The 13,275-nt window shown below is 39.2% G+C and overlaps 1 protein-coding gene across 2 annotated transcripts in view; it reads right to left on the bottom strand.

Moving 5' to 3' along the window:
• The window catches only part of slit1a (slit homolog 1a (Drosophila)), a 109,036-nt gene extending 97,433 nt beyond the window's left edge, over nt 1–11,603 (bottom strand). For both annotated transcript variants that reach the window (XM_067421783.1, XM_067421784.1), the window contains exons 1-4: nt 11,129–11,603; nt 2,606–2,677; nt 1,404–1,475; nt 234–305 (exon numbers count right to left, since the gene is read on the bottom strand). In XM_067421783.1, coding sequence (XP_067277884.1) covers nt 234–305; nt 1,404–1,475; nt 2,606–2,677; nt 11,129–11,310 — 398 coding nt within the window. In that variant the 5' untranslated portion in view covers nt 11,311–11,603. The remainder of the gene's footprint in view (nt 1–233; nt 306–1,403; nt 1,476–2,605; nt 2,678–11,128) is intronic.
• Between the last annotated feature and the right edge of the window lie 1,672 nt (nt 11,604–13,275).

The raw sequence follows: 13,275 nt of genomic DNA, 5'->3' as shown, positions 1-13,275 counted from the left end.
ATCCATCCTTCTACCAAAATCCCTCAAAATACAATCCCACTGTCAGACATGAAAAGTCAGAGAATGCTTTTGTAAATGCTGGGTGACACAAGCTGGTTAACTGGCTTAAACATTTAATTTTCCAAATGCTTAAATGTGAATGAGGACGTGAGTTTCCAAACACATCAGGCAACATGAACCGTCAATACATCGTAGCAATTCCAGCAGGAAAACAGCAGAAAACTGGGACTTACAGTCTGGACAGAGCCGCGTTCTTCTGAAACAGAAGCTCTGGAAGCTGGTGAAGCTGGTTTCTATTCAGACGTCTTTGAAAAAAGAAGAAACACACACACATTAACAGACTGATCAGCAAAGTCGTGTTAATGTTGGAAAACTGATTATTTAGATGCCCTTGAACACTTGACAACAGGGGAATAAGATGCCTTACACAATGACAGAACAAAACTTCCCAAAATATTGTGACGAAAGCTGGAAACTTCTGGCTCATGCAAAATATGAGGTCACGTGTATGACTGTAAAGGCTTCAAACGCGGCTCATAAATCAGGACATTTTATTAACTTTACTCTTTTCCCCTGATTTCACAGACAAGACTTAAGCTAGTCCAAGATTAAAACGTATGTTTGAGCTGTTCTTAAGCATATCTTAAAATATGTCAGTGCCATTGTTTTGTCTCAAGACGCACACCAGTACTGAGTTTTTCTGAGGCACGTTTATAAAACGTCCCACTTCCAGGCCTAATCCTGGCTTAATATAAGCCCTGTCTGTGAAACCAAGCCTAAATGTTCTTCTAATGCAAGACTTTTATTTTTAAAAAAGTGCATAAAAGCTGTTGATTTTTCTGCAAAGTCTTTGTTTTTAATTTTTCCATTCTATGGTGCTACTTTTTCATAGTTTTTCTATGTAAACACACGCTAGCCGGATGCGTTTGATGGGCTTTAATTGCTAGACCAAGTTTTCTGAGAAACATTGTGAAACCAGCACCAACACACACTTGCAGCCAATCGGCAGAAAGAGGCGTGTCCACACATTAAGGGGGAGGACCCTGTGCTGCATAACTATTGGATTGGGGGCAAAGCTAAAGATAGGGGTGTGATCCTTTTGGGTTTGTTTTGGTGATTTCAAATATCAGCAGCATTTCTCAGTAATCTTACTGCACCTTTAAGTAAAGTGGGATGGTGCTTGTGTGAGTGTGTGTCAATTTGCTTGGTTCAAATTTCTAAAAACGCATAGCTTAATAACCATTGGAAAATGTAGAATATAGCCTTTTTCTGTCAAATTTTGCCATTTTAAATGGAAAATATATAATTTATGTAATTGAGTGTGAGTAGCTTGAAATAATTGAAGTGAATTATAGGCACTATTTCTCCTGATAATGAACTAATGTTGAAGCCAGAATACTTACAATCTCTCCAGCTCCTTCATGTCATCGAACGCTCCGCGCTCCACAGTTCCAATCTGGTTCTCCATCAACTGCCTGTTGAATAAGGCCAAACAACAGGAAATTACTTAAAGGGAAAGTTCACTCAAAAATCAAATTTTTACCCCTTATTTGTCAGCTGGGATTGTGTGGAGCCCTTGAAAGATGGAATGAATTTTAGACCAAAAATGGTCAATGTTGAGCATTAACTTGCATTAAATGGAGAAAAACCCTGGAATGTTTCCCTCCAAAAGCTTAATTTCTCTTGGGTTGGGGAAACAAAGTCATACACATCTTGGATGGCCTCGGGGTGAGTAAATAAACAGGAAATTTCTGGGTGAATTATTTCTTTAAAATGGCAGCTGGCGAGATCTGAGGAAAGGTTTGAGGGAGTGGAGCATGGGCATGAAGACAGAAGCCACTGAAGACGAAGCTTTGAATCTTCATTCTGCTTGAGACCTGTTTCACTCCGTGATCTCTCACAATCAGCAGCGGATTCACACGGACAGAGCTACACAATAACAGCGATCAATTATAAGATGCTTAAAGACTTAAACTGGCCTTTGAGAAACAAATTTGGTTGTGAAGAAAATTGTATAAATGATAACATGAGGAGGGAGATATTCTGTTAACATACACAGAACTGAACCAAAACCTCAAAGTCTAGCTATAAACTGCTGAAATCGTCTTCATAGAGTTGATTTAAAGTTCACTCCAGTTTTTTTGTTTCTATAAAAGACAAAATATTCATATGTAGTTTCATTTTTGACATGAGTTAGTTTCATATATGGACCAAGAGTATGAATGCTGTAATATCTGTGAAGAGAGTTCCCTTGGAAAGACATTAGGAATGAATTGGCTGTAATGTTTAGCAAAATTTACTAAAACATTATTAAAATCAAAAGTTGTATATGAGCTCATGTGAACTAACAATGAACAAATAAAGTTAAAAAGATATTAAATAATGCATTAACTAATGTGACCTTATTGTAAAGTGAAAGAAAGAAAGAAAGAAAGAAAGAAAGAAAGAAAGAAAGAAAGAAAGAAAGAAAGAAAGAAAGAAAGAAAGAAAGAAAGAAAGAAACTCGTGCAATAAAGGCATCTGCTCTTATTCTGAAGCATCTGAAAATGATTATCACATATTTATATACAAAATGTGAAGTATGTATAAATAGTGAATAACTCACAGAACTCGAAGATACTTGAGTCCAGAAAAGTCATTTCTGTTGATGCGAGTGAGGTTGTTTCCATTCAGTTCCCTGCAAAAAGAAACAGGAGTTATGGGTACATTTATTTTCAATCCAGATATGGATATATATATATATATATATATATATATATATATATATATATATATATATATATATATATATATATATATATATATATATAAATAAACCATGCTTCAAATCATAAACCAGACACAACATGCATACTACCCACCATAACTGTACAAAACATAATAATGTGCGAAGACTGGATGGCACATAATATTCTCAAGTTAGAATATATATATATATATATATATATATATATATATATATATATATATATATATATATATATATATATATATATATATATATATAAAATGTAGAGTTTGCTGCTGAAAAATACTCTGTGGGTTCTTCGCAAATGTCTGCTCATTATTGGGAACATGTGTTTCTTTTTTGTTGTAAACCTCGTTTCCAATCACACTCGCACACACAAATCTCCCATGAATACTTGATACAAAGTCATGCACTTTCTATTGGTTCTAATGACCACTCCTGGGAGCACAGCAAAACAGAGACAGAGAGATTGCAGACAGATGTATACACAGGTGCACCGGCACAGGGACAGAAATAATGGGCTGCTATTCATCAGCCATGGCCGGATCTCCTGATATGTAGATGCTCCGCAAATTATTGTTTTGTAGTTCAGTCTTTGTGAGATCTGATCTGCTCTCGAAGCACTTGGTGACAAACATTTTTAAGAGAAACTCTACAATAAAATATCAGTGACGCTTTATTTCAATAGTCCACTTTAGACATTCTACTAACAATGAGTTACTTTGCAACTACATGTCAGCTAGCAGTCATTAGAGCATCGCTTGATTATTTTAAAAGACTTTATTTTGATGCTCCACCAACATGATTTCATCTAACTACAAGTAACTTCACAACTGCATGCCAACAAGCAGTTAATAATAATAAAAATAAACTTTATTTTCTATTGCGCTTTTAAAAGTAGCATCTCTAAGCGCTTCACAGAAGGGGAAAAAACATACAATTATACAAACAATACTTTACAATATTAAGAGTATTAGGCCCCATTTACACTCCATATTTCAAGAGACCCAATTCAATTTTTTCCCTCTCATGTGGCACAGATCGGATATGACATGTGAAGGTGTAAGGTGGAAAAAACGCATGAATTCTGATATCCTCAGATCTGATATGAATATGTGCATTTGCGTCTGCCATGTTAACGATCAAATCGGATATTCCCCAGTAAGTTTGAGGCGTACGTCATTAAGAAAGAGACGGAGGCGAATGACGTGACACGAACTGTGATCAAGGGCTATCCTCTTTTTCTCCGCCTTACAAGAGAAATGTTTTGCTGAGTTTTTCACTTGTGGAAAAGTGCAGAAAGCAAAACACTAATAATAATAATTCTGTCTGCGGCCATTGCATATTACGCCTTTTTACTTCCTTTTCCGGTTAAGAAGGTCTTGAGCTGTTTTGCCAGTGTACAGTGTAAATACAAATATTGGATACTGGTCACTTTTAAAGGATGATGTAAGCAGGTCATCAAAAAAATTGGATATAGTCACCAAATCGGAATTGTTCATCAATACCTGCAGTGTAAATGCAGCCTAAGAAACTGTCTGGTTAATATTTTCCCCAAAAATATTTTTAAGCCCCACAAACAGACTTTCTTCTGAATACAAGTAACTTTGCAACTACATGTCAACTAGCACTCATCAGAGTATTAGTAAACTGTCCGATTAGTTAATATTTCAAAACTTTATTTTGATGCTCCGTCAACAGACTTTATTCTAACTACAAGTAACTTTACAACTACATGTCAACTAGCAGTCATTAGAGCATTATTTGATTGTTTAAATATCTTCTAAGACTTTATTTTGTTGCTCCACCAACATACTTTATTCTAATTACAAGTAACTTTACAACTATATTACAACTTTACATCTACATGTCAACTAGCAGCTATTAAAGGAACTGTATGTAAGAAATGAATTTCAATTAATCATAAAATGGCCCTTATATGTCTCTAGACATTAAGAAATCATGTTAATTTCAAACACTTCTATCACTGCCAACAGTAGTCCGAACAGGATATTGTCATTATAAAGTTGCAGCCCTCAGCTGATGTTGATGATGTCATGTTGTGTTTTTGCCTGAAGCTCCGCCCTCCACCGATCGACCAATCACGAAGTCAGTAGTGTTTGGGGTTGCCAGATCGGCTCTAGTTGCCACAGCTGCAGATCTACAAACGTTCTGCTGATCCTGGAGCCAATCTGGCAACCTCAGGTCAGGGGCAGGGGGAGAGGGGATAGTTCTTGCAGTACCAGTTTTGGCCACTATCTTACATACACGTTCTTTAAGAGTATTAGTAAACTGTCTGATTAGTTAATATCTGCCAACACTTTTTTATGCTCCACCAACATATAATAACTACAGGGCTGGACTGGTAATCTGGCATACCGGGCATTTTCCCGGTGGGATGACGCACTTTGGGGCTGATAGGTTTTTTGAAATTGAATTGATCATTCAGAGGCTCTGTAGTCAAACAGAAATCATTTTGTTATTATTAGTCGTCCCCCCCCCCCAAACACACACACCCCGTCCCCAGTTTCGTTGAAACTGTCATCAACTCAACCAATAAACACAGTGTTTGCTCTTTTGAACCACCAATCACGTTTCTCTAAAAATGAACGTGAAAGTGGGTGTGAATTTGTGTGCATGAAAACAAAGAGAAATAAACGCATCAGTATAAGGTGGTATATTTCTCTATTTGTATGTAGTTTTTGTTTTACACTTTTGCACTCTTTCTCCCAGTATATTTTCCTCAATTTGTGTTTGAGAAGATTATGTGCGGAGAGGTTGAAATGTCAGTTTATGAAAATAGCTGTAAACATAGCCTCAGTATTTTATTTCACGGTTTGTTGGGCACAACTTGTGGCATTGTTTGCATTTGTTTTTCATGTTCAAATTACAATATATTTCTCTGAAGAAAAATGTCTGTGTCAGTGTTCCTATTATATAGCAATCTTTCTATTTACTTTGCCATTTAAACTTTTTAGGACACATTGTCAGTAAATGAAATACACCTGTTTTCACTAGAAACGCCTAGAATAATGTTATATTAAATGGATATAACTTGCTAACTTACCAAGTCTAACTTTCTAAAGGAAAAAATCCAAACTTCATTTGAGTTCACAGTAAACAACACCAAATTTTTGCTGCTGTTTTTCTTAAATTATAATAATTTAATCCAATTTCAGAATAAATCAATAATGTAAAATGGGACATCAAATAAGCTAGATGGAAACTTCAGGTTTTCCTGTTTAAAATGATATATAGCACTCTATGGTAACCGCTAGAATGGGTGAGGAAAAACACAGAAAAGCAGAGGCACACAACCCTAACATTTAAGGGTTAATTTATGCTGAATGAATAATTTTTATATAGCAAAATATGAATAGCTAAAAACATTTACGTGCACTTAAAATAAAGGTTGCAAAAGGACATTTTATAGCTGACTTCCACTAAAGAACCCAAACTTCACCCTTCTTTAGAGAATTTGTTCTCAATTATTGGGTCAAACACCCCAAATTGGTCACAGTTCTGTTCTGATAAGACAACCTAAAGAAAGCAACACATAATAACACTTCATTACATTCATTACAAATGTGTAATTACAAATCCTTTTAACACACTACTAACTAACTCAACCAGACCCGCCCCTTTATTCTGCATTTGAATTATTATAATGAGAAATATTGTGACGTGTTGGTTCCCGGAATAAAACTAAGGTCTACAAATCATGCTGAAACAGCAACATTACACCTGAAGACGAAGATGGGAAACCGCATAATCGTGTAATGTTTCAGTAGTGATTACTCTTTCTTAAAGTATACTAATGTCTGCTTTTTTTACAAGGGCGATGCTTCACATTTCTTCCGTTGTTGATGTCAAAGGCTGTGCATTTACAACTGATGTTGAAGCTATCCATAGGCTAAAGCATCTTAATCAGCACTAGGTAACTTTTCAACCTCCATAATATATTTTCAAGACTCTTGTGATGATACATCGACTTACATTAGGTTGAATGACACAAAACAAAGCATCTTAACTCCAGCTGTAAACAGCCTAATCAGACCAGTTGGAAAGTTCAAACGCTCCAAAGGTTTTTTTAACACCATCAATAAACTCTAAAGTCATGCACTAGTCTATACAATTACAAATGTGTAAATGTCTAAAAATGTGAAACTATTTAACCTTACGTTCTATAACCGTAAATAAACCCTTACTCCCAGCTCACTATTTTTACCCAAGAAGGGTTTGTTGTCTGAAGAAGAGCAGCTTTAAATGGTTAACATTAGTTAGTACTTCAGTTCCATTTTATCTTCATCTCAACTCTATCACTTTGTTACGGTCTCCTGCAGTCTCGTTTTTTGTATAAAGCCTTTTAAAACTGCAATTTAGAACAAAGTGGTGAAAATGAAAGACTGATTATTGTTATTTTCAGCAACCAACATTCTATTCACACTTTTTACATTCATACAATGTGAAAGTTATTTTAATTAACATGTTTTAAACTGGCTTTTTTTTAGAAATATGAAACTGCTTCTCTCTAATCTGTACCTTGCAGGAATGTATGCGAGTCTACAAGCACAGTTCTAACGAACACGGTAAAACATAAAGAGCTCATTACAGCTCGTTCAGACCACTGAAAACCTGACTGTGATGTGAGTTTAAAGAGCAAATGCTACTACTGGCACAGTGCCACAGCCATTCCTGCCATAACACAGTTCAGTTAGGGGGGGAAACACCAGTCATTAACCAGCTAATGAATTAAAAGAGAAAAAGCACATTTCAGGGAAAGCCTTTGATGCTGTACAGCAGGGCATGGTGGGCCAGTTATGGAGCTTTAATGAGTCTGATCCATCACTGTAAGTCCTCAGGTAGAGATGTTCACAAGGCCACCCGGAAACTTCATCATAGAGTTGCAAATGAAAGGTCAAGAAGAGGTTAATCATCATTAGATTATTCCCAGCATTATTAGTTTTCATAATGTTTGCATTAGGCCAACATGTTTATTAGTTCCCTCACCTAATTAGATATTAGGGATGCACGATATATATCGGCCATTATGTCGGTATCAAATAATAAATGCTTGTTTTTAATATTAGCGGCTTGATAAGAAAATTTGGCCGATATATTAAAGCCGATAAATAGAATTTTTGTCTTGAATTGTTTGAAATATTATTGAAACTGAAGTAAAATACAGTTCATGTCTTAACATAAAGTTAGCCTATAATTGGGATATGGCTTTTCACGTTTCTGTAATCAAATGTAAAAATTTGTTTTTAGATTTATCCGTTTTCGTCTTTCAGGTGTAAAGAATAATCAGTATTGTGAAATGTTTATATTGGGTGCATCCCTGTTAGATTTAATGAACATTTAAATTGGGGAAAGCCAAAGCATTTAAACATGCTTATTGAGTTTGCTCCAATCCATCTGGACACTCAGAGCATTTTCACATTTGGCTCATTTCAAGTGTTTGTTTTGGCACGTGTTCTCCTTTAGATCGGTTCGTTTTGCCATATACTGTATGAATCCGGGCTCAAATCTGTGCCAAAAACAATCGCTCTTGAACGAGATGGTCTCAACATGCTTGAAGACGAACTCTGGAGGGGTTCGCTTGTGGTGAGAAAGCAATCCGACTCAGTGGACCAGGCTTTATCACGATGTATGATGGATAATTACTTGTAAAAAGCAGCGCCGTTTGTCGTGCAAATACCTCTCGAAACGAATCTTGGGTTAACCTGCCTGATTTAAATTTGGTCAGACAAAACACATAAAAATACCCAAGTTTATGGGCTTTAATTGCTCAGCAGTGCTGTGTGAAGTTGAAGCCGACCAATGAGAAGAGAGTTTCCTCAGATATTGTATTAACAAATTTTGGTCCATCTTGTGGAAGTGAACCAAACCAAAAAAAAGAAAAAAGTGCAACATTTTAATTCCTGTTTCGGGAACCAAGCAAACAATCTAAGTTTAAGACATATAAGAACTGTCGGCCACATAAACGTACTCATCTGTACTGTGTGTGACTGCTGGTGTTGTATTGTCTGCCGGTGCATTGTCTGATTTTCTCATCATTAATGTGATTTGATGTAAAAGCTTAAAATGCAATCGAACTTCAATCTTCTACAACTTCTTTGTAATGTGATTTATTTTGTTACTGTGCTACTGTATTCAAAAGCAATGCAGCATTGTCTCACAAATGGCCAATAAATTCTGAGATAAAAATATATATATATATATAAAACAGAATATAAATAAGCAATATCACAAGAGCAAGATAGCTGTTTTCTTGAATATAAGCGTGATTGCAAACGATATTGATTTATACAAACATTCAATAAACAAGAAGTTAATATTAAATGACAAATTTTAAACTGTGTCTTTGCTAATTCGGCAACGTTTTGTCTCGGCATACGCTGGTCTTGGTCTTGTTTATGTCTCGGCACACGCTGGTCTTGGTCTTGTCTTGGTCTCAACCCCACAAAAGTTTTGGTCTTGACTTGGTCTCGGCACACGCTGGTCTTGGTCTTGTCTTGGTCTCAACCCCACAAAAGTTTTGGTCTTGACTTGGTCTCGGCACACGCTGGTCTTGGTCTTGTCTTGGTCTCAACCCCACAAAAGTTTTGGTCTTGACTTGGTCTTGGCACACGCTGGTCTTTGTCTTGTCTTGATCTTGAGACACGCTGGTCTTCGTCTTGTTTTGGTCTCAACCCCACAAAGTCTTGGTCTCAACTTGGCCTCGGCACAGCGCTGGTCTTGGTCTTGTTTTGGTCTCGGCATACGTTGGTCTTGGTCCTGTCTTGGTCTTGGTACATATTGGTCTTGGTCTGGTCTTGGTCTCAACACATGCTGGTCTTGGTCTGGTCTTTGTCACGGCACACGCTGGTCTTGGTCTGGTCTTGGTCTCGACACATGCTGGTCTTGGTCTGGTCTTTGTCTCGCCACATGCTGGTCTTGGTCTGGTCTTTGTCTTGGCACACGCTGGTCTTGGTCTGGTCTTGGTCTCGACACATGCTGGTCTTGGTCTGGTCTTGGTCTCAGCACACGCTGGTCTTGGTCTGGTCTTGGTCTCAGCACACGCTGGTCTTGTTCTGGTCTTGGTCTCGACACATGCTGGTCTTGGTCTGGTCTTGGTCTCAGCACACGCTGGTCTTGGTCTGGTCTTGGTCTCAGCACACGCTGGTCTTGGTCTGGTCTTGGTCTCTGTTTAAGTGGTCTTGACTACAACACTAGTGACAGCCATCACAAAGACCTCTCACAAGATAAAAGCTCCTCATTCACCAGCTAATCTTATATTGGTTATGAGATTTATCGCTGGGATGCAGCGGCAGCAGAGCCTAGAGTGTTTCTCACTCTGAGCCGCCGTCCACTTTCCAGACAATCAATAAGCAATCAGTGGAAGCTCACGGGGACATTTGGCCTGCATGGAGAATTCTTGAGTACATCAGAGCTGGAGTTCACAGCGCGAGCGGCCCTATACTGCGAGTTTAAAGAGAATTCTCAATCAGATCGCTCATCAGCGGCGTTTGATCTCGGGCAGAGCGGCTTCCGAAGCGCGTATAAATAGATGCACTAGCATAGATAAAATAAGAAGGGTCGAGTCTCTGGACGTCTGGAGACGAACGCGGGGTACATATGAAATGATGGAGATTATTCATTTAAAGAACAGAGAGCCTCAGAGCACATTAAATAATCTGTGTGCTGTAAACATATCAGTGAGCAACTCTCTCCTCTAAGTACTTTTGTTGTCTGGCACATGCACACACGTAAAAAAAACGTTCGCATAAGCCAAATTCTCAGATGTGATGGTGCTTGAGCACGTGTGTCAGGTCTGAACTGTGGGTTAATGGGGAATCCTGGGAGAAATAGGGAAGGGGAGTGTGATTTTCACACTTCCTGAACACACAGTCATTACAGAATCAATCAAAGGCATCCTGAAGTCCGGGTGTGATAGTAATGCCCCTTGACAAGTCCAAAGAGATTCGTTTTGTTCATCCAACCCCCAAAGATCCGACGTGTGTCACATACTCACTCCTAAGCCTTGTCTCTAATGTGATTGTTTCGAACTTCTACACAATGAACCTGGGCAAACTCTGTTTGCATTACATTCTAGTAAACTAGCTGGGCCTATTTCAATGTATTTCATGTATAATTCAACAGAGACTGCATTTTAGAGAATGACTAAACCCCTACAGAGGCTCAGTAAATATCATCCCATTTGAAAGTGTGAAAGGAGAAGGGAAAGTTCTGAAGAGCTGAAGTTTCCCTCCTCCCGTGTCAACATCACGTATACCTGTCTTCAGCTATTGTTCTCATGCAATTCCTCCCAGTTATGATGCAGACCCTCCCCAAAACACCTATGCACATGCAGATGGATGTGAAGTGTGTACTCACAGCCTCTCCGCGTTTCGGGGAATGTTCCTGGGCATGGTTTTGAGCCCCAGCCCGTGGCAGTCCACTGTGGTTCCGCTGCAAGTGCAGAGCGCAGGGCAAGCCGAGGCAGCCTCGCACAGGAGCAGGATTCGGACGCACGCCTCCACCAGCCTGCCCACAGAGTATCTTCCCCTCACAGGCATGATCTTTGAGACGCGAGCGCTCAGGCCACCGCTCTCCCGTTCCCAGAACGCGAGGAGAGAGGGGGAAAAAAGCGTCTCCTTCACTTTCTGCACAAACTCTCCTTTTCCTCTTGTTGGAGGAGTTGCTTCGCGGCTTGTGTGCGTAACGCGCTCCTGCTTCAGTGCTCTGCTCAAAAAGAAAGGGGATACGGAGCAGCGAAGGAACAAAAAATCTCTATCCTCTCTTCACACACACACACACACACACGGCAGTAATCCATCACAAGGATCTACAAATAGCAGTTCCCGGACTCCTCCCACTCTCTCTCTCTCTCTCTCTCTCTCTCTCTCTCTCTCTCTCTCTCTCTCTCTCTCTCTCTCTGTCTCTCTCTCTCTCTCTCACACCCCTCCCTATCCTCCCCCCCACCCCTGCCAGAACCTTAAACTCCCCTCTCTCTGTCTCTCTCTCTCTCTCTCTCTCTCTCTCTCTCTCTCTCTCTCTCTCTCTCTCTCTCTCTCTCTCTCTCTGGCTCAGACAGCACATGGCACGCCGCAGCCCGTCCTCAGGCAAAGGCCCCTGTGAAGAAAGTGGCCTGGGGAGGGGTCCGCACCCCCACCGGCCCTCCCCTCCCCAAAAGAGCGCTGTATAATCATGCTTTGGGATGGGGGAAGGTTAGCAATGCAGGGAGCAAAATGACACAGCCTTTGTGGGAAGCATGCAGACTTTTTTTGTTTTGTTTGTTTGTCGCTTGACTTCTTTATTGAAATCCAAATGTTGGCTGAAGGGAGCAAGAGAGAGCGATCTTGGTCAGTCATTTCAATGCATACAATGATGACACACACGTCTCTGCATTATACTTTCATTTGAAGTTTTCTCTGTATCACAAAAACGATTCAACAACAGCCATTGATTTTGAGATTGTGAATGCCATGATATGCAACATTTATGCATCGTCCGGTGCATCACAGATACACTCACACTATCACAGTGAAAATTAAACCACTACTGGAAATATGACTTTCTCTGTAGGGATAAATTCAAACAAACCATTGCATGTTTTAATGCACTCCAATCATATTGGCTTTTATTGGTGTTCCTGTGCATCAGACACAAGCTGAATATTTATACAGTGCACAGAAAATGATGCCATGATGTTGCACACCCTTCAAATGTAAAGTGTCAGCAACAATAACAATAACAATGTGTCCGTCCTAATGAAAGGTTTTCCGGACAAAAGGATACGCTGAAAAGACTTCTCCACACTTAGCATCTGATTTACCTCACACACATTCCTCCACTGCTCCCCCTTGTGGATGACATTACATGGCCAACGTTTGTTAGATGCATTTCTCTACAGTAACTCCAGCTCATGACAAGCTAGAATGACATCCACCCGATCTCCAAATACGCTTCTGCACTCTTTCTACCATCGGACGTCAACTAACTGAACATGCAATTAGGGCTGCACAATTCATCGAATTTGTAATCGTGATTATAATTATGGATGCCACAATTATGTTAAAAGATGCAATCTTTTTTTTTTTTTAAGTTCACTTGAATTATTCTGCGTGATTTTTTTCTTTCTACAGGTTATCGTGTTTTAATTTTAGCTTTAGCATAACATTATAATACCACGCATATATTTCTTTGGTTTGATAGTTGACATATATGGCCTGCAGTCGCTTCAAACAATGTCATAAAATCCATCATAAAAGCGCATCTATCATCATTAAAGTGTATCTATCCATCATAATATCCACCTTCCTCAAACACTCCTCTCTTCCTCAAACACTCCTCTTCCTCAAACACTCCTCTTCCTCAAACACTCCTCTCTTCCTCAAACACTCCTCTCTTCCTCAAACACTCCTCTCTTCCTCAAACACTCCTCTTCCTCAAACACTCCTCTTCCTCAAACACTCCTCTCTTCCTCAAACACTCCTCTTCCTCAAACACTCCTCTCTTCCTCAAACACTCCTCTCTTCCTC

This window comes from Pseudorasbora parva, chromosome 17 (assembly GCF_024679245.1).
Source record: "Pseudorasbora parva isolate DD20220531a chromosome 17, ASM2467924v1, whole genome shotgun sequence".
NCBI classification, from domain to species: Eukaryota; Metazoa; Chordata; class Actinopteri; order Cypriniformes; family Gobionidae; genus Pseudorasbora; species Pseudorasbora parva.
The sequence above is the reverse complement of the archived record's forward strand: the minus strand, read 5'-3'. Positions and strand labels throughout refer to the sequence as shown.